Here is a 22,038-nt window from a genome sequence, read left to right as displayed (position 1 = left end):
TACCATTTTGAGGTCTGTGCAACATTTTGATCATTTTTTATTTCATTTTTTATGTGATGTAAAAAGATGTAAAAGTCGCATTTCGGACATTTGAGCGCCATTTCCCGCCTCGGAGGTCACCGCCGGCCGTAACCGCTTTTATATTTTGATAGATCGGGCATTTTGGGACGCGGCGATACCTAATATGTTTGTGATTTTTACTGTTTATTATGTTTTATATCCGTTCTAGGGAAAGGGGGGTGATTTGAACTTTTAATATTTTATTAATTTTTTTTATTTTTTAAACTTTTTTTTTTCACTATTTTTTAGACCATCTAGGGTACATTAACCCTAGATGGTCAGATCGCTCCTACCATATACTGCAATACAACTGTATTGCAATATATGGCATTTTTGCAGCACATTCATTACAATGAGCCACTGGCTCATTGTAACGAATCTGCAGAAGCCATGTAGCCTCGTGTCAAAAGAAGACCCGAGGCTACCATGGCAACCGATCGGTTAATAGCCGCGATCCGTGCAAGCACCGACCGCAGTTATTAGCGGTGGGGGTTTTCTGCAAAATGCAAAAACCCCCACCTTTGTATGAAGAGGACTCAGCCCGTACACTCCTTATACCGGCGCAGAGCGTTAAGGGTTTAAAACACTAGCAAAGGTAAGCTCCGGCACCAGCTCACCCTGAGCTGGTGCCCGGTATTTACATCTAATACCTACCATCAGAAGTGGTAGGTTTCCTTTAACGAGGAACTCCTCTTCCTCCACTACAGAGCATAGATCTGCAGTTTCATAAACGGTATGCCACCTTAATTTCCCCCTGATATGTAGCATGTAAATATTATTATATACTTTGTCTATTTTGTTTATGACACAATTCATTTTTCCACATGCACGTTATTTCACCCTTATCCAGCTCCCACTTTAGATTTCGCATTTCATTCATCTTGTTTATCACTCCTATTCACTTTCTATCAAACTTGCATTTTCATATACATATTTAATTAGCCCATTTTTTTGTACACTACACGGACCCCTTACGGTGTTTGCTTGCATAGGGACCCTTATTATTTGTTTGTAGTGTTGTTGTGTTTTGTTTGGTGTCTCACCTTTTTTTTTTTTTCCTTTTTCAAAGCTACTGACATCTCTGATTTTGCTGTATCTCTGTGGAAGACTACTTGATTTAGTTGAACTCACCTGCTATACAGAAGAATTGGCCTGCTGACAACACTCGTATCCAATCTGCCAGAAGCTGGTTATGATCTACGATGTACGGTTTAGTGCCCTGAAGCCTACACAAACCTGGGTGACCTCCACTTTTGGACTTTTTGCTGCTAATAGTTCAGATGCTATACACCCACTCCTGTTGCACAATGACTAGATATGTGGATGTAATATATACATCATTATCATCCCACCACTTGTGTCCGACCTATTCTAGGTTTTTGGGTTCTTTCATGTTATAAATATGTGATCGTTTTTCTCCTGGATATTTATATTATACTTTATTATATCTTTACATACGAACCTACGAGGTAGCAAGTTTTGAATAATCTCCTGCGGGGCCACTCATAGCTTTTTATATTTCTTGGCACTATGCACTTTAGGCGTGTTCTATCATATATGTTATTAATTCTTTAACCTGTTTCCCCAGGGTGGTAATCACTCTTTTAGACATCAAATACCTCATAGGGAGGTGCCTTAAGTTGTGTACATTTGGCATTATTTCTCTACACTTTTTTATTGATACTATGTATCTTGAGGTGCACTTTTTAAACGTTTTTCTTTGTGTCTGCTTACACATCCTTCTAACTGTGAAGTCTATTAGATTCAATTAGAGCCCTGGTTGGTGACCCTTCATAAATCCTACTGTATATGTGGGCTTACCTCCTTTTTATTATATTTAAAAAATAATTATTTTTTTTTGGTACTATAATTTCACTTTGGCAACCTGCCTAAATAAGGGTTTTTTGCACATTTTTTACTTACCCTGTTTTCGACGCTCTTTAGTCACATAGTTTGCCGATTTAGAAATGTTTCTGCTAATACATGTTTTTGTATTTTCTGTTTTCGTTGATATTTCGTATATTCTTCTTAGCTGTATTGATGTTTAGCCATATAGACTCTACACTTCGGTGTAATACTATCTATGAATATACTGCTTTTTCTATACTCACCTCGTTCGTTGCTCTTCAGCTATATATCTCACCGACTCTCGCCGATACTTACCTCGTCTGATGCTCTTCAGCTATATATCTCGCCAATTCTCGCCGATATATCTCGTTAATTTCGTCGACATGTGGTGTATTCTTTTTAGCCACATTGACATTTAGGCGTTTATGCTCTAAACTACTAGGCACATATAATTGGTCCATTTATCAACTTATCCCATCATATACTGTAATATGATAATCGCCTCTTTTTTGATCCCATTTATTCCATTTGCTTTATTTCTTGATATATATGCATACTGACAAATATAGGAACTGAATTTAAGCACAAATTGGGTTTTGGGAGACCTTTACGCTGCTTCTCCATCTCCTGAGACGGTGGAACACAGGTTTCACATATCCTGTTAGACACTTCCGGCCTGGTGGAACGCACGGCCATCTTCCCGGCCTGCAAGGCGCATGACCAGATATTACATCACGATGGGAGCGGCAGTGGGCTGTGCCGCGGCGGAACGTCTAGGGCAGTGGTGGCGAACCTATGGCATGGGTGCCAGAGGTGGCACTCAGAGCCATTTCTGTGGGCACTCAGACCATCGCTCCAGGACAGAGTTCACCAAATAGGACCAAATCCACCTGCACTCCCAGGCAACTTAAGAGATGCTGCTGAGTCTGAATTTGCCCTCCTTCTATAAACTGTATGGGTGGCCTCAGGGGGGTCGATACGATTGAAAGATGAGTAGCAATAAGTTACTGCTTAAAATGCCATGTTGGCACTTCATGGTAAATACGTGGATTTTGGTTGTAGTTTGGGCACTCGGTCTCTAGAAGGTTCGCCATCACTGGTCTAGGGTATATAAGCATATCACATGCTTTGTGCCGGGAATCCCCTGACCAAGCCCGCGAGTCGGGCGATACGCTTGGGGCATCCTCTCCTCCCCAGACTGGACCCATTCATTTGGTAATGTAGTTTTGCACTTTATTCTCTTACAGCCTATTTACATTGGACCTCGTATTTATTACATATATCTTCTGTATAAGAAATCTTCTTGACTCTTGGTCCTAGGTATTTTTGTGCATTGTCTAAGATTACTACTTACTTTGACTCTATCTACTGTGGTCTATTTGTTATTCATTTATGTGGTTGTTTTGGGGAGTCTTAGTGATATGTACCCAACTTTTTGGGGTTTTAATTATGTTTAAAAGTTATACCAATAAAGTTTAATTTGTGTCATCTATGCACATCTCTTTTCTCGTTTGTAACATATCAGTACTCTTTAGATGTGTGACAAAGTTTTTCATTTCATATTGTTACCCCACTTTTCTAAAGGACATTACATTTCTATTATAAACACATAGGGGCAGATTTATCAAGCTGTCTGAATTTCAGAATATTTCTAGTTGCCCATGGCAACCAATCAAAGCTCCCCTTTAAAATATTCATGAGCACTGGTAAAATGAAAGCTGAGCTGTGATTGGTTGCCATGGGCAACTAGAAATATTCTGACTTTCAGACAGCTTGATAAATCTGCCCCATAAAGTTTTAAACTCATGCACTCATTTTTATATAGTCATATACACTTACGGTTTATGCATTTATGCACTCATTTATACACCAATACATACAGTATATACAAACTAATACAGAATATACACGCATACAGTATTTACACATCCATACATTTATACACTGCCGTATATACTCATCAAATTTGCACATCTACTGTATTCATACATATAGTGTATATATGCTAATATATACAGTATACACTCACCATTTATGCATATACATGCTGTATAAAACACACTATATACACACAGAGCGTCATTTATCATATGACTCATCTCGTATGACAGACCTGCCACTGCCGGATACATCAAGAGGCCAGGTGCTGGGCAGGGCCTGGCATAGAAATAAACACAGCTAGCAAATTTTCACATCTGAAAATCCACCGGCTGCAGGGATGGCGCAGGTGCTGGGACAGGAATGCCCTGAGCCAGCCCACTCCACATTGTCCGCACCCCACTAGCATGAAGGAGGGGATTGGGGAAATTAATTGCACTAGCATTTGCAATTATTTTAGAGCTTCTACGCCACCAATACTGCATATACATACACACACACCATATACACATATATACATACACACAACATATACACATATATACATACACACACACACACCAAATGCACATATCTACATACACACACCATATACACATATATACACTCACCGGCCACTTTATTAGGTACACCTGTCCAACTGCTCGTTAACACTTAATTTCTAATCAGCCAATCACATGGCGGCAACTCAGTGCATTTAGGCATGTAGACATGGTCAAGACAATCTCCTGCAGTTCAAACCGAGCATCAGTATGGGGAAGAAAGGTGATTTGAGTGCCTTTGAACGTGGCATGGTTGTTGGTGCCAGAAGGGCTGGTCTGAGTATTTCAGAAACTGCTGATCTACTGGGATTTTCACGCACAACCATCTCTAGGGTTTACAGAGAATGGTCCGAAATGCCTTGTTGATGCCAGAGGTCAGAGGAGAATGGGCAGACTGGTTCGAGCTGATAGAAAGGCAACAGTGACTCAAATCGCCACCCGTTACAACCAAGGTAGGCAGAAGAGCATCTCTGAATGCACAGTACGTCGAACTTTGAGGCAGATGGGCTACAGCAGCAGAAGACCACACCGGGTGCCACTCCTTTCAGCTAAGAACAGGAAACTGAGGCTACAATTTGCACAAGCTCATCGAAATTGGACAGTAGAAGATTGGAAAAACGTTGCCTGGTCTGATGAGTCTCGATTTCTGCTGCGACATTCGTATAGTAGGGTCAGAATTTGGCGTCAACAACATGAAAGCATGGATCCATCCTGCCTTGTATCAACGGTTCAGGCTGGTGGTGGTGGTGTCATGGTGTGGGGAATATTTTCTTGGCACTCTTTGGGCCCCTTGGTACCAATTGAGCATCGTTGCAACGCCACAGCCTACCTGAGTATTGTTGCTGACCATGTCCATCCCTTTAAGACCACAATGTACCCAACATCTGATGGCTACTTTCAGCAGGATAATGCGCCATGTCATAAAGCTGGAATCATCTCAGACCGGTTTCTTGAACATGACAATGAGTTCACTGTACTCAAATGGCCTCCACAGTCACCAGATCTCAATCCAATAGAGCAGTGATGGCGAACCTTTTGGAGACAGAGTGCCCAAGCTACAACCAAAACCCACTTGTATGTCGCAAAGTGCCAACATGACAATTTAAGCAGTAACTTACTGATCCCTGCTGTATCATTTTTTAATCGTATTGGCGTACTGAGTTCACCAATAAAATAGAAAGATGATGGAGAAATTTGGATTTTAGATTCTTTCCAGGGTCCCCTGAAGAGGAAGAATCAGAGGGCCCCGAGCAGGAGCTCAAATGACAATCCATCTCTATCCAACCCTTCTTGCGCCTCCTGTAGTCCTGGCAGTCAAGGATGTTGCTTTAAAATAGTGCTGAGCATGGTGCGTCCTGGGCTGTATTGGGTCACAGGAGAAAGCCTTGAGTCCTAGCTGGCAAACTCTATTGGGGTGAAGGCCTGAGTGCCCACAGAAAGGGCTCAGAGTGCCACCTCTGGCACCCGTGCCATAAATTCGCCACCACTGCAATAGAGCATCTTTGGGATGTGGTGGAACGGGAGATTCGCATCATGGATGTGCAGCCGACAAATCTGCGGCAACTGTGTGATGCCATCATGTCAATATGGACCAAAATCTCTGAGGAATGCTTCCAGCAACTTGTTGAATCTATGCCATGAAGAATTGAGGCAGTTCTGAAGGCAAAAGGGGGTCCAACCCGTTACTAGCACGGTGTACCTAATAAAGTGGCCGGTGAGTGTACACACACCATATACACATATATACACACACCATATACACACACACCATATACACATATATACACGCACACACACACCATATATACACACACACACACACACCATATACACACACACCATATACACATATATACACACACACACCATATACACATACACACACACCATATACACATATATACACACACACACCATATACACACACCATATACACATACACACCATATACACACATATATATATATATACAGACACACACACCATATACACATATATACACACACACCATATACACATGTATACACACACACACACAAACACCATATACACATATACACATATATACACACATACACACCATATACACATATATACACACACACACCATATACACATATACACACACACCATATACACATATACACACACACCATATACACATATATACACACACACACCATATACACATATATACACACACACCATATACACATATATAAATATACACACACCATATACACATATATAAATATACACACACCATATACACATATATAAATATACACACACACCATATACACATATACACACACACCATATACACATATATACACACACACACCATATACACATATATACACACACACCATATACACATATATAAATATACACACACCATATACACATATATAAATATACACACACCATATACACATATATAAATATACACACACACCATATACACATATATACACACACCATATACATATACATATATATATATATATATATATATATATATATATATATATATATACACACACCATATACACATATATATACACACACACACACCATATACACATATATATACACACACCCCATATACACATATATACACACACACACCATATACACATATATACACACACACCATATACACATATATACACACACACACCATATACACATATATACACACACACCATATACACATATATACACACACACATATATAAACATACACCATACACACATATATACACACACACAACATACACACATATTTACATATACATACACACACACCATATACACATATATACATATGCATACACACATGCCACATACACATATATACATGTACATACACCATATACACATATATACATAAACAAATACAGAAAACGTTACTTGTTTTTTTGGCACTGGTGGGCTGGTCTTGCCTTCTTCAAGATCACAGGCTGTGTAGTCCGGCGGGAGGGGAGGACGCGTCGGCCCATCGGTGGGCGGGGGAAAGTGCAGGCTGGCGAGAGGACGTGTCAGCCAGCAGGTGGGAGTAACTTGAACACGGGAGTAAGGCAGTGCCGGCAGGCAGGAGGATGCATCGGTCGGTGGGCGGGAGGAAGTGCTGGCCGGCAAGAGGACCTCCCAGTGGGAGAAGGAGCAGGAGATAGTGCGAGCTGACGAGTGGGTGGAAATGCCGGTCGGCAGGAGGACCTGTCGGCCGGCAGGTGGGAGGTATGTGCTGGCAGGCGCATGGAAGGGAAGACGTGTCGGCTGCAGGGAGGGAGCATGAAGAGGAAAGAGGGCGTATCGGCGGACTGGAGGGCGGGTCATGAGTTTGGGGCGGGTAGGAAAGTGCGGGCCAGCACAGGTGGGCAGCTCTGTGTTCAGCACAGCAGACGGGGCCCGGGAGAACGGCACTAATAAATCTTGGTATCACCGTCCATCCAGGGCCCCCTAGCAGCACAGGCCCCGTAGCAACCACTACGGCTGCTACGGCTGTTGTTACGCCACTGGGGACAACAGAAGGGCAGGACTAGGGATCTCTCATCTTTAATTCCTGCTGTCTACTTCCCCCATGTGGTCAGCAGCTATTGGGACAGATCCGTGTAAGCGTATAAATGTATAGATCAGTGCATAAATGTGTGCGCATGAGTGTATAAATGTTTGTATAAATGTATTTTCGGAGAAGTTTGGGCCATGCCTCTCCTAGTTACGCCCTTGCTGGATTCCCTCCACAATACAGCATGGAGTTTTCCGCAATGCGTTATGACTTTTCAAGTTTTATTATGGTGTGACTTGTATCTTTTATGCAGCATAAAAGATATTTATTGTCAGTAGAATATCGCCCTGTGTAAACATGGATGTGCTGCCAACAAAAACAGAACTGGATTTGCCCAAACAGTACAACTAATGAAACCATTTGGACTCATATAGTCCTGATAACTTCTCAATGTAAATAAAGGCAAACAAATAATGATTCACCTGCTGTACTGATGATAAGCCTTTTTAAACAAAAATGGGTACTTAAAGGTTTTATCTGACAATAAGGCCACATTCACATCACATTTATATACAGTCAGGGTAAATGCCAGAAAAAGCTCCAGACGTATAAGCTGAGAGTATCTGTGACTTATACTGGCAGACAGAGAAAAACCGTTTTGCCTCTTTCTGTACAGTATATATCGTAGTACTTGTCAGTAGAGTCAGGTCAGTAGTAGTAATTTATATACATTGCAAATTGTTGATAACCTTATATGACATAATGTATAACATTATATGCACTGGAGCTTATTGTTCATAACTTAACAATATTTGCCTCCAATTGCCTTCCTTGTTATCCAGTGTAATCTTTTTTTCAAAAATGTTTATGTCATAAACTATGTTAAAAAGTCTTGCATAGATCTTGTAGACTATGAATAGGGGTTTATCCTTTATAGTCTCCTTTATCTTCAAACAAGGGCTAAATCAAGACACAATGACACTTCATTGGGTATTATTGTTCAAAGGGCCAAATGTATAGAATTAGAGCATAACTGTAAGGCTACATTCACACGACCGTATGATTTCTCCAGTCCCGTATTTACGGGCCGTATATACGTGACGTTTTTCATCCGTATGCAGCACGTATGTAACCCGTATTTTATACGTCCCCATAGACTTCTAGGGCATACGGAACTGAAATACGGGAGAAAATAGGACATGCTCTATATTTTTATACGGCCAGTATACGGTACGGTACGGAACGGAGTAAACAACGGCAATATAAATGGTCAGACGTATTGTCCATTGAAATGAATGTGGCCGTATGTAATCCGTAAAAAAACGGTACGGTACGGATACGGACGTTTTCATACGTCCGTGTGAATGTAGCCTTAGCCTTATTAGTTTTATAAATTTTTTCCTATAGCTGCAAAAGCTGAAAACTAACATTTTTCCGATATATATTCATTACTATATGGCAGCTTTTCCTGTGCTAATTCTGTTTTCTGCCTCTATCAGCCCCTCTACCTTCTGCCAAGGATTTTGGTTGCTAATAACAATCCATTGGGACCTTTCGGTCAGGAAAGAGAGAGGGCCTGGGACTATGTAGTGTGCTCCTCTCTGCTCAGTGATTACAGAAAGAAGCTCCATCGTGTCTGCTCTGTCTCGCCTACACTCGTCTGCTCTGCTCCTATGTTACCACATACAATACATTTTTGGTTTGTAAACCGGGTTGGTTGTCAGGCTAAGAAAAAGCCAGCAGCATGATTTATATATACCGTTGGAATTGTTGGCAAACCTTCTCTCCAGCTGTGCTTAGCCAGGTAACTGGCCAGGTAACTACAGAATTGCGCTTTAAAAAACTGTAAGTATAGCACTAAAATATACTTTTTAATTTGGTTGAGGCAAAGATATGACTAGATATGTCTAACAAAGATGTGTTAGAAGCACTATGGGGTCATTTATCTTAGTCTGATGTACCTTTTCTAGTGACTTTTTGAGCACATTTGGGTATTTGCACAATTTTTTGTGCCTTTTTCCAGCAGTGTGCTGGAGTTCGCCATGTAGCAGTTTCCTGGTTTGCGCCGAATTTGTATATGCATCTCTCCGGCTTCCAGATGTTTGCACCCTATTTAACATTGATTTGCGGCTATATGGGCCCAAATAATTGCACAATAACAAGCCAGTCCTAACCATGCTTAAGAAAGGCAATGGGGTGATATGCGCACCATTTGAGCAAATTTAAAAAAATTTTGCACCTAATAAGGCACAAAAAAACTTTATTTGACAAAGACAAATCAGGTGCAAAAATTAGACTCACAAAAAATTGGAAAAAGAGCTCAGAGAAGGGGGAAGTAAGATAAATGACCTCTATATTTTAACATTTTGTAGCCTTTCAACTGTAATGTAAGATAAAACAGAATAAAGGAAATGAATAATACCGAAAGTTTAGCAAATATTCTTTACATTTGTTTAACACCTACATTCACCTCTGCTATGAGAAATGTTAAGAGTGGAACTCTATAGTACATGGTTAACTGAAGGTACAAAAAATAAAAATTTCAAATGACTTACCCTTTTTAAAAAGCATCTTGCAAGAGAATCTGCATCTTCAATGCACTTTACCAGTTCCTTTAAAAAGGTTCTAGAAACAAAAATGAAAGACAAAAATGCTGTTAACGTGGTACCATAGTATATAAGGATGGAAAAATGATATTTTTGCTCTCTATAAAGGGATCCAGGTCTCTCTTAAACATGTACAGGCAGTCCCCGGGTTACGTACAAGATAGGTTCTGTAGGTTTGTTCTTAAGTTGAATTTGTATGTAAGTCGGAACTGTATATTTTATCATTGTAGCTCCAGACAAATTTTTTTGGTCTCTGTGACAATTGGATTTTAAAAATGTTGGGTTGTCATAAGAATCAGGATTAACAATAAAGCTTCATTACAGACACCTGTGATAACTGTTATAGCTGATTATTGTAGTCTAAGGCTAAAGTACAGTAAATTACCAATATCCAGAGGTCCGTCTGTAACTAGGGGTCGTATGTAAGTCGGGTGTTCTTAAGTAGGGGACTGCCTGTACATAGATTCCAACATAACAACCTCCTGCGGCAGAGAGTTCCATAGTCTCACTGCTCTTTTGTAGTTCATGTACAATCAATGTTTAGTAGAATAAACACAAAGAAGGGAAAGGCAAGTAGGTAATGACATTATATGACTGATCATGCAGGATCACATAAGTCAAATATACATGCTCATTTAAGGTTGGGGTATGAGTTCAAAGCTTAAAACACACAGTAAGATACCCCAAAAAGCCATCTCAAGTGGGTAACTGTTACAGCATGTCGATATATCTCTTTTGTAGTTTTAAAATTCGAGGTAAAAAATGTGCACATTTACTAAGTGGTCCGGACACTTTTTGTTCCTAGCTCACCTTTGATGGCGTGATCCCTGAGATATGGAATCATTCCTGTGAGGCAGGGATGGAAGGATATCATACCCTCCATGTGCCACCAGCTTTAGGACGCAATTAGCAGACAATACCTGTAGAACATGGATCAATCTCTTTTAAGCCTACATTTCTTATGTAATGGGAAAGGTAGCTGCAGCTGAAGTTGTATCCAACAGTATCCAACAAGGAAAAACAGAAAAACATGGAAGATCTGGGTTGTAGCCAGTACTGCTACCAACACAATCCTACTTTATATACCCAGTTAGTTCCAGAAGATTGACAGGGTTACTCAGCTGGGACAGTCATGATGAACCCTCAATGCCTTTTTCGCCTTATAGACAATAATGGGGGTGTCACGGGTGCTCTCGCAATCCCTGTCTCGGATCACGGTAGCACCCGTGCCGCCTCAGGGTCTGGTGCCCGGCTCCTCTAACCTCCCCCAGCTCCAGCGGCGTCCTCCGCAGCTTCCACAGCTCGCTAAGAATTAAAGGGCCAGCACGCCAATAATTGCTGCTGGTCTGATTTAAATTCCAGCCCCTTCCTATTGTTCTGGCAGGATCTTCAAACTTCCCTGAAGAGAAAGCTCCTGTGATTCCAGCATTCCTGTTATTCCTGCGTTCCTGTGTGCCAGCCGGTTCCTGTGTGCCAGCCGGTTCCTGTGTTCCTGTGTGCCAGTCCGTTCCTGCGTTTCTGTATGCCAGTCCGTTCCTGTAGTCCTGCGTTTCTGTGTGCCAGTCCGTTCCTGTAGTCCTGCGTTCCTGTGTGCCAGTCCGTTCCTGCGTTCCTGTGTGCTAGTTCCTGTGTGCCAGTCCGTTCCTGTAGTCCTGCGTTCCTGTGTGCCAGTCCGTTCCTGTGGTCCTGCGTTCCTGTGTGCCAGTCCGTTCCAGTGGTCCTGTGTTCCTGTGTGCCAGTCCGTTCCTGTGGTCCTCCATACCTCCGTGCCAGCTCCTGCGATTCCTGATGTGAGTCCTGTGTGCCTTCCTGTGCTATTCTCCTGCCGTCACTCCAGGTACAGACTGTCTCCTGTGTTACTACCTTGGCAGCCACCGCGAGCTAGTCGCACCTTTGGAATGACCTGGTGGTTACTCACCGCAGCAAGTCCATCCTGCTTTGCGGCGGGCTCTGGTGAACACCGGGTTCCACTTAGGCTCCGGTCCCAGGTCGGCTAGTACCACCTCGTGCGGTGGTCCAGAGGGTCCACAGACTCCCAGTCGTGACAGGGGGTAAAATGTGAAAAAAGTGTCAATTTGGACACTATATTGTTTTTTTCAGTTTTTATATGGGATCATTATTTTTAATAGATTTGGCATTTTCTGATACAGGGATACCTAACATGCTTATAATTTTATTTATTTATACCAGGCGGTCCCCTACTTAAGAACACCTGACTTACAAACAACCCCTAGTTACAAACGGACCTCTGGGTGTTGGTAATTTACTGTATTTTAGCCTTTGTCTACAATAAACCGCTATAAGAGTTATCAGAGGTGTCTGCAATTAAGATTTATTGTTAGTCCTGGTTCCTATGACAATCCAACATTTTTAAAATCCATTTGTCACAGAGCCAAAAATTTTGGCTGGGGTTACAATTATAAAATATACAGTTCCAACTTACATACAAATTCAACTTAAGAACAAACCTACAACCTATCTTTTACATAAACTGTGCTAAGGAATATGTGTTCTAAGGAAATTTGGATGATTGGAATTTGTACTTTAAAGAAAATAAAAGATTTTCAGCAATTTAGCATTCAGCTGTCTTTCCTTTTTTTAAAGCATGTACACATTTTTTGCATCTGTTTGTCAAATATACTTTCATTGTTTGTACTACAAAATGCTTGATGTAAGCATACATTGGTTGCTTTAAATTTACTACTACTTTTTGAATAATCTCAGAATAGCAGCCTGAGTACTAAGTGTTACTGACATATACAGTATATTTCTCTGGCAGCTGTCCAGTTTGACTGCCCAGCCTTAGTGTTTAGCTGGCATTTCTATCGTTGGTAGTTCCTATGCCGATCATACAATAGAGAGCTGGATTAGTACACACAATAATGAATCATTTACTGTAATACTGGCCAAATTCTCAATTTACAAAGCTAGCTTTTGTTTTATTCAGCACACAGATGCTTAAAATCACAAAAGAAAAAACAAACCTGGGGTTCCACAAGGATTTTATCCGTCACTCCCATAATATGACCAAAGACTGCAGTTGCCCTGTGACACCAGAAGTAATATAAGTATTTGGTTTCCCATTGTGTTCCCAAACTAGTTTGACACTAGTTTGTATCATCTTAGCAGTCTTCTGGTTTCACACTTTTACACCTGTGCAGGCATCTGGATTTTGCTGCAAGGGAACACCAGGCGACTGCCTCTTGGAGTTGTAACAGTTTTGGTGAGAGCGGATGTGGGGATACTGATTCATGACTTCAACGTGACACGCAAAGGATGTCTTAATAGAGAAGGCTAAGGTCAGGGGAAGTAATATAGGTACCAAGATTTTCTCAAGGCTGTGATTAGAACAAGCAGCAGAGATCTCAGGGGACTGGAAAGTACGGATGACAAAAAGCTAAATATAAAGGCATGGGTCAAGCTAGGCACAAGTACATGCTCCAAAAACAAGCCACAATGGAACACAGGTAGGCCACAGAATATAAAACGACTCCCGGCTTTGCGGTAGCTACCTGAACTACCGGAATTATTGATCAGGCCAGCACACCCTATAATCACAGTGCTCATCGCCAGGAAGACCAGTGTGGCAGGCAGAATGACTGCCAGGGGCTGCTTTAGACAGTCCTGCATCACTCCTCCTTTACAGTTCACAAGACATATTAAATCATACACACCTTTTATGAAATTCATAGATTTCAGGAAGGTTTCCAAACAGGACATCCTTGCTGTTTTGTAATACCACAGGAATTAGAGGATTCATTTCAGGATTGTCCAGTGATGATATGTAACCCTGCAATCAACAACAGGTATAGAAAGTATTTATAAAACTTCAGCAAGCGATCTATAATGACAGACCCAAATTATTTATGTATTTTAAGTATTTAAAGGAAACCTACCACTGCTCGCGTGATGAAATCATACAAGGACACCACCCTGTAGGCTATTTAATATTAATGCCGGCAGATACTTTGGTTAGGCACAGCGATCTTTAGTTTTGCTAAAAAATGATTAACTCACATATGTAAATTACATCATCAGCCCTCCATCGATGCCTTCCAATTCTTAATTAATCACGCCTCCTTCTTTCTACCCGCCCTTCTTCAGGTGCTGAGAGCCGTGAAAGACGGAAGTGTGAATAATTAACAATTGGAAGCCATTGACGGAGGGCTGATAATATAGGGGTAGCACCGGAGGGGGGGGGGGGGCTAATTTACATATGTGAGTTAATCGTTTTTTTTAGCTAAACTAAAGATTGCTGTGCCTAACCAAAGTATCTGTTGGCATCAGTATTAACCCCTTAACGCTGAAGCCACTTTTCACCTTCCTGACACAGCCCATTTTTTCAAATCTGCCCTGTGTCACTATAAATGGTTATAACTTCGGAACGCTTTAACATATACAAGTGATTTTAAAATTGTTTTCTCGTGACGCATTGTACTTCATGTTTGGTGAAAATTTGGAAAAAATCTTGATTTTCGAACTTCAAAATGTTCTACTTTTTAAATACATAGTAATAACCGCAAAAAAATGTAATAACCAACATTCACTAAATGTCTAATTTATGTGGACATGGTTTTTTATGCATAGTCTTATTTTTGTAGGATGTTATGGGGCCTTTGAACGTTAGGTGCGATTTTTCACATTTTCATAAAAAACGCAAAATCCTGCTATTGAGGGACCTGCTCAGGTGTTAAATCACTTAGAGAGGCCTAAATAAAAGTACGGTAACCCTTTAATTATTTTACAGGGGTTAAAACAAAATCGGATACAATTTTGAAAGTAAACTTTTTTGGCTAAATGAATGTGTTTTTCAAAAAATTTACAAATTCTCAGTGGATAAAATACCAAAACGCTCCACAAAATTTGATACCCAATCTCTCCCGTGTATAACAATCCCCATATGTGGTGGTAACCTGCTGTATGGGCACACGCCAGGACATCGAAGGGAAGCTGTGCCATTCAGAGCAGATTATGCATTGTCACTTTTTATTGGCTATACAATCTTTATTTTTTTGGCAATTTGGACATATAAGGGCTTATTTTTTGCGACATGAGATGCACTTTACAAATAATTCATTTTCGTGGGTCATTAGCTTATTGATGAGATTTTATTAACTCTTGAATGTATGGGTGAAAAGAAAATTGTCAATTTTGGTTTACTTTTTTTTCGTATTTTTTGGGGGTCGTACATCGTACACTAAAAATACTATATTACCTTTATTCTATAGGTGATTACGATTATGGTGATACCTCATTTATATAGTTTTTCATTTATTTTTACAATTTTACTGGATAAAAACTAATATAGAGGAAATCTCATTTGTTTTTGCATCGCCATCTTTTTGGAGACATAACTTTAATATTTTTTGGTTGACAGAGCTAGTTTTGGGCTTATGTTTTACGAGTTGAGTTGTTCTTTTCAGTGGTACCATTTTGGCGCACATAACTTTTTTTGATCACTTTTTAGAACATTTTTGTGTAGAGATTTTATGAAAAATGTACATTTTTGGCGTGTTTTACGGGTTTTGTTTTTACGGCGTTCACCGAGCGGGTCCAATAATGTTTCTGAGTTATTGTACGGATTGTTACGGACGCGGCGATACCAAATATGTGGGGTTTTTTGGCGATTTTGTGGTTTTTTCACTTTATTGCATGTGTATAGGGAATATTTGTGTTTAGGGGACTTTAACTTTATTTAATTAATTCTTTTTATTAAAAAATGATTTTATGTAGTGTTTTTAACATTTTTTTATTAACTTTTACAGGTTAGCTTGAACAAGTGATCCACTGATCATTTGTTCAAGCTCTTCTTCACATTACACAGTGTAATACAGATGTATTACACTGTGTAATGTAACACACTGAGCATGCTGCGCATGCTCAGTGTGTTACAGCCGGGTCCTGCCAGAAGGCACGGACCCGGCTCACAGAAGAGGATCGCGCAGCCCCGGGCACCGGCAGTCCCGGGGCTGCGATCGGAGCAGCGGACCCCCCCGGTAAGCGCCGCGGGGGGGTCCGATTCTTCTCAAATGCCCCTAGCACGCCGCGGTCAGCGCGACCGCGGCGTGTCAGGGGTTAACACCCGCGATCGGAGAAATCTCCGATCGCGGGTGTTAGAGGCGGGTGTCAGCTATAATATATAGCCGACACCCGCAGCTTCTGGCGCGGGCTCCGTTCTGGAGCCGGCGCCAGAAGCATGACGTACTATTACCGCATTTTGCGGGAACGCACCTCCCGCCATGCAGTAATAGTACGTCAAATGTCGGGAAGGGGTTAAATAGCCTACAGGGTGGTGTGCTTGTATGATTTCATCATGTGAGCAGTGGCAGGTTTCCTTTAAAATAAAAGATTTTGTGCCTGTTTTTTTTTTTTTTTGCCCAATTTTTTGTTTGTCACAGTAGATGAGTATGTGTCAAAGTGTTGTGTGCCATTTTATCTTAAACAACAGCCTAAATCTCATTTTTTAAATTTTAGGACAAGTATAGCCTAAAGTCCAGTGTAAATACGATTTCTGTGCAGCAGTAGTACGGTAAAGATGTCGACATTGGATTTTCAACGTAAAAGAACAAGACTGCTGAACTAAACTAGATCGGTACAATGGGACCGATGAATCATTTCTAGTGCGGCATGCTGGGAATGAGGCGGCCAGGGTCGGGATGTCTTGGCAAACCAAATTTCCTACAACCTATGCTAGTATACTGACAAAGGTTATATCTGAAATTTATGCCAGCACCAACCTTTCTAATAGGTCAAAGCCTCTTATTAGTTATGGATTCTCATGTGACCAGTGTGCATTAAGACTAGTTATAAAACATCAGCCCCAATATTTTTAGGGACAACACAGACAACTTCTATCTGTTAGTTTTCAAACCAAATGCCACTTTTTTGTACAAAATTTTTCAGTGAGAAGTAAGAGTGAGAATTTTTATTTTCACATTTTAAATATACTTTGTTATAGTATACCACTAACTATAAACAAGCAGTTCATCTGATGGTGCGAGAGAAAAGGGTACTATTGGTAGAGGTGCCCCAGTATAAAACACTCATGGGATAAAATTCTGACTGTGAGGTCTATCCAGGGGACAGAATACACAATATCCCAGGATCCTGCCAGAATCTTAGTCCGTAATTAAAAGAAAAGTATACTCTAGAATTGCAACACATAGGGGCACATTTACTAAGAGTGGTGCAAACTGCACTAAATGCGGTTTGTTTGCATATAGTGCAGGGTGCCCCAGATTCATGAAGGCAAACTGCATTTAGTGAGGTTTGCACTGTTCTTAGTAAATGTGTCCCAATATGTATGAAAATTTGTTAAATATGGTCCAGTCATTAAAGCCTTTTTTTTAGGCCTGGTCACAAAGGTGTTAAAAAAGAGTCTTCATTTTGTTGTTTTTAGAAAGTACTCAGGCACGGGACATAAACGTACTTTGCCCACCTTCTCTGCCTGCAGGCTCACCCCTGGAGGTACAGTAGTGTAGCCAAAAAAAATAATTACAATTTCTTGCAGTATGCGATTATTTTAGTGCTTCATCGCTAGAAACTGATGTGGAAACTTGTCCGTGACATGAATGAGGCAGCTGATGAAAAGGAAAACCCCTTCTGTACTACCAAGTGTCCGTCTATTATTAGGCTTAGTGACCAGAGTAACAACTGAATTATATAGTACTTTTTAAATTACGTATAGACAGTAGTATAGAAAAGGTTAAAAAGAAACATCAAAAAATGTTAAAAATAAAAGTTTAACACAAAAATGAATTTCATCTAACATCAAAATCCATCGTGACAAACCAGAGACACTTACTCATAGATCCAGACACTGTGGTAATCTTCTTAAATGTGTTATTCACGGCCTCCTTCCTTTTAAAATCTACTTTTATAAGTAAGTGTCCGTGATTTATCATGCTTGATTTTGACAATAGATTTCCTTTAAAATATAGATAATTTTTTTGCTGAAACATCCCTTTAAAGCATCTTACCTCAATGATACTTTGCAGCTCCTCAACATAGACGCGTTCGGTTTCTATGAGTTCATTTATAATATGGCTGTCAATATGAAAACAGAGAATTATTTTCTTTACTGAAATATATGGTTACCATTTACAAGACACTGGGGCACATGTATCATAGTTTCAGCTGGCCACATTGTCTAATTTTAGCGACTTTTGCAGTTTTTGCTCCATTTTTGCGACTTTTTCAAGTATGCCTTTTCTGCACCTTTGTGCAGTGTGCCTGATGTATCTTTGTTTTCCAGATGTTCCGTGCGACTTTTCACTTAGGTTTCACTTTTTAGCACCAGGGCAGGTGCAAAGGAAGTTTTTTTTCATGGACCCGATTTTACCATGTTAATTGGAATTATTTCACATGCTTTAAATGTTCAGCATTTTGCACAGTTTTTTTTATTGGTTCCTCTAAGGGTGAGGTCACACGTAGCGGTTTAATTCTGTTTTTAATGTATTTTGAAACTAATTACAACAGCTGAGGAGAGGTGATTTGCCCTATTTCATTTCTGTTAACATTTGTCTTTACAAAACGCAATATAAACGCGCATAACGCATGTGTTAGCATTGCGTTTACTTTGCGTTTGTAAATTTAAATGTTAAAAGTGATGAAATAAGGCAAATCACCTCTTCTCAGCTGTTGTAATTAGTTTCAAAATGCATTAAAAATGAAACATGTTAAATCCCAAATTAACAGTAGTGTCCACTCCTGCATATAACCCCCTCACGTGGCTTATGTCCATGTGGATTTGAGACATTTGCAACAAAAAGTCTCAAAAAGAAGCCAAAATTTGCGCCTGCTAGGATAGGAAAAACTGAACATGTATCAAAAGTAAAAAGACAGGTGCAAAAACTAGCCACCAAAAGTCTCTAAAATTCACCTCAGAGAGACCAAACTATGATACATGTGGCCCACTGTGAACTATTTGTTCAACTCTCATAATATTTTGCGTAACTCAATTGCCAGTTGCACGCAAGCAAATTCCAACAAACTTGTTCTGTATGTCTGGTGTATTTATGGGTCCAAACATAAAACTGCTGAAATGGACTGATGCTGAGTTCAGTTCAGCAAATCTATGTTAGGAGCGGTCATTCCCCTAGCCAGACCAAGTGAATTTGTCAAAACATAGTGACACGTGAACAACCAGCCTTTCTCTCATGCTAACGTCACCACTTATTTTTATTGAATGCATTTACAGAATAAATCAACAGCATGTTTTTTTCCACTTTTCTCAAAATCAGTATAAAATGAAAAGAGATGTTGAAAAGTTCAGCAAGAAACTATAGTGACTAAGCCCTTCTCAAGGATTTTGGGGTATGTATATTAGATACGTACCCATTTCACCAATTCCTCATGTGTAGTAATAACATTTAATATGACCATGAAGAATAATAACATCAATATGCTCTTTTGCATGGCAGCAGGAATTAAACCTACCATCAGGCATCTCTTGAATAGGGTAGATCCCATAGTAGGTTGTTGCTATAACATGGATACCCATAGTTTTTTTAATTAAAACATAATACTGGTGCGTGTAGTAGCCACGTTGTGGAGCGGGTTTCGATGCTGTCTACCACCTTCTGTTGAGCACGCTTCCTCTGCGCCATGCGCACACTCATCTGTGTAGCTAGACTACTGCACGTGCTTCAGAGCTGAGGCTGTGCTGCTCAGTATAGACTATCTGCACATGCACATTAGTCCGGCTTCTTAGATGAGTGTGCACAGGGGGCAGAGGAAGCGTGCTAAACCTAAGGTATTAGGCAACATTGAAATGGGCTACTGGGTGTGGAGTAGTCTTTCCTCCCACTCCACACCGCGGTTACCACACGCCCCCTACTCTCTGCCACTCATTTGCATAAATCATAAAATAAGTTCTTTAAAGGATTATACTTTTTATAGTGATATAATAAAAACAACTTTGGGAATCTATGTTATGGCAGCAACTTACCATGGGATCTACCTAATTAGGTAGATCCCTGTTGGTAGGTTTCCTTTAACCCCTTTATACCCGGCTCTCTTCCTCTCTGAATCTAGCTACTTCAGCGCGATGCTGTGAGGACCGGAGAAGGCAGAAGCAGTAATAATCTGCTCCTGCCTTCTCCCTAGTCTAGCGACTAGCACAGGTCCAGAGGAAAACTACTTTGGACCTGTACTCGCTGACATCTTAAGTAGGTAAGGAGGTAAAATCTAAAATTAGCTGTATGTTATTTATAAAAAACCTATCACAGTGTAGTTTTCATTTTATTGGACAGGTCATACAAAAGGTTAAAGGTGTTGGCCACTTTACCTCATGTTTTTTGTAATGTGTGTGTAAGTGTGGGGATTGTTAGGCTGCATACCTGCTGCTCCGGTGATAGGGTCCTTCAAATTATTTATATATAAAAAAACTTCTATTATACGTCAGTCTGCTATATCAGACGTGTACTCGCGTTTTCTTTATTTCTTCAGGTAACCCGGTTACCACAGCAACATCAAACAGCATGTCATTTTGACTACACATGCCTTGACTAGGGGCGTGTTTCAGCTGGTCATGTGCCTTTCTTTTTTATATAAATTGTTTGTCACAATACCCTGTATTATCCATGACTAAGGACGCGGCAGCGTCTGAAACGTGTTGGATTATCCTCCAATGTATGTCCACTTTTTAGATTTTTCTAAATAAAATGAAAAAGTTTTAACGAATAAGCCAAGTCTCGTCTAGATTGAAGCTGGACTACACCTGTTTGCACACCTGCTGAATCTCAACTGGATTGAGTGTCCGTGCTCTCTTGGATCGGGCTTGTGCACGTGGTTGAAGCTGAACGCAACCCAGTAACCACTCGTAAGTGTGGGGAGCAGGATATCAGGTAATTTACCAATATACATCTATTATTGCTATGTACAGTGAAGCCTCCTGTCTTTTACCACATCAGCCAGACATTCCTGTCCATAAAATGGCCGCAGATGGAGGGTCATGTGATCTATAACTGGCGATTGTTCATGGACAGATAAAACGGCTATATCATCTAAACACAGTTTTGGTTTCCTATTAAAGGGGTATTCCCACAAAGACAAGTTTCTTATATGTACTCAGGATAACAATATAACACATTCTCTAATGCACTGTTATTAACAAAAATACACCATTTCACGGATATAAGTCCAACCTGTCTCTATCAGTTCTGGTGTACACAATTTCAGTGTCCCCTAGACACGACCCTGTAACTGGATATAATTAGTTCTATGCACAATTATTGATATTAAAGGGGTGCCACTGTGTTTCTATGTGCCACTTATCAGAAGATATAGGCCCCCTCCAGCCTGTCAGCTGACGACAGAATGGAGAAGTAGCTGGGAAGAAGAGGGACTACATGCACACTATTCTTCTTTACATATTTTTAACATACCTTGGTAACTTTTTAAAATGTGTCCTATTTCTAGTCTTTTGTCTTTGTCTTTTAACCCCTTAAGGACGGAGGGTTTTTCGGCGAATTTCTCGCTCTCCAACTTCAAAAATCCATAACTTTTTCATTTTTACGTGTACAGACCTGTGTAAGGGCTTATTTTGTGCGTAACAAATTTTACTTTCCCGTAATGTTATTTATTTTAACAT

General features: G+C 40.4%; 2 protein-coding genes across 4 annotated transcripts in view; one reads left to right on the top strand and one right to left on the bottom strand.

Annotated features, from left to right (window-relative positions):
* Nucleotides 1-22,038, bottom strand: part of MCF2L2 (MCF.2 cell line derived transforming sequence-like 2) — a 178,193-nt gene that overhangs the window by 36,514 nt on the left and 119,641 nt on the right. Inside the window, exons 16-18 of the mRNA XM_072142708.1 lie at nt 18,425-18,491; nt 14,120-14,235; nt 10,395-10,464 (exon numbers count right to left, since the gene is read on the bottom strand). Coding sequence (XP_071998809.1) covers nt 10,395-10,464; nt 14,120-14,235; nt 18,425-18,491 — 253 coding nt within the window. The remainder of the gene's footprint in view (nt 1-10,394; nt 10,465-14,119; nt 14,236-18,424; nt 18,492-22,038) is intronic.
* B3GNT5 (UDP-GlcNAc:betaGal beta-1,3-N-acetylglucosaminyltransferase 5) overlaps nt 21,057-22,038 on the top strand; it is a 31,260-nt gene continuing 30,278 nt past the window's right edge. For 2 of the 3 annotated variants that reach the window (XM_072142714.1, XM_072142712.1), the window contains exon 1: nt 21,101-21,292. The gene's annotated coding sequence lies outside the window, so the exon portion shown is untranslated. Of the gene's footprint in view, nt 21,078-21,100; nt 21,293-22,038 lie in introns of those variants that run through there. The other variant, XM_072142718.1, reaches the window with a different exon arrangement.

This window comes from Engystomops pustulosus, chromosome 3, assembly GCF_040894005.1.
Source record: "Engystomops pustulosus chromosome 3, aEngPut4.maternal, whole genome shotgun sequence".
Taxonomy (NCBI): Eukaryota; Metazoa; Chordata; class Amphibia; order Anura; family Leptodactylidae; genus Engystomops; species Engystomops pustulosus.
The sequence above is the reverse complement of the archived record's forward strand: the minus strand, read 5'-3'. Positions and strand labels throughout refer to the sequence as shown.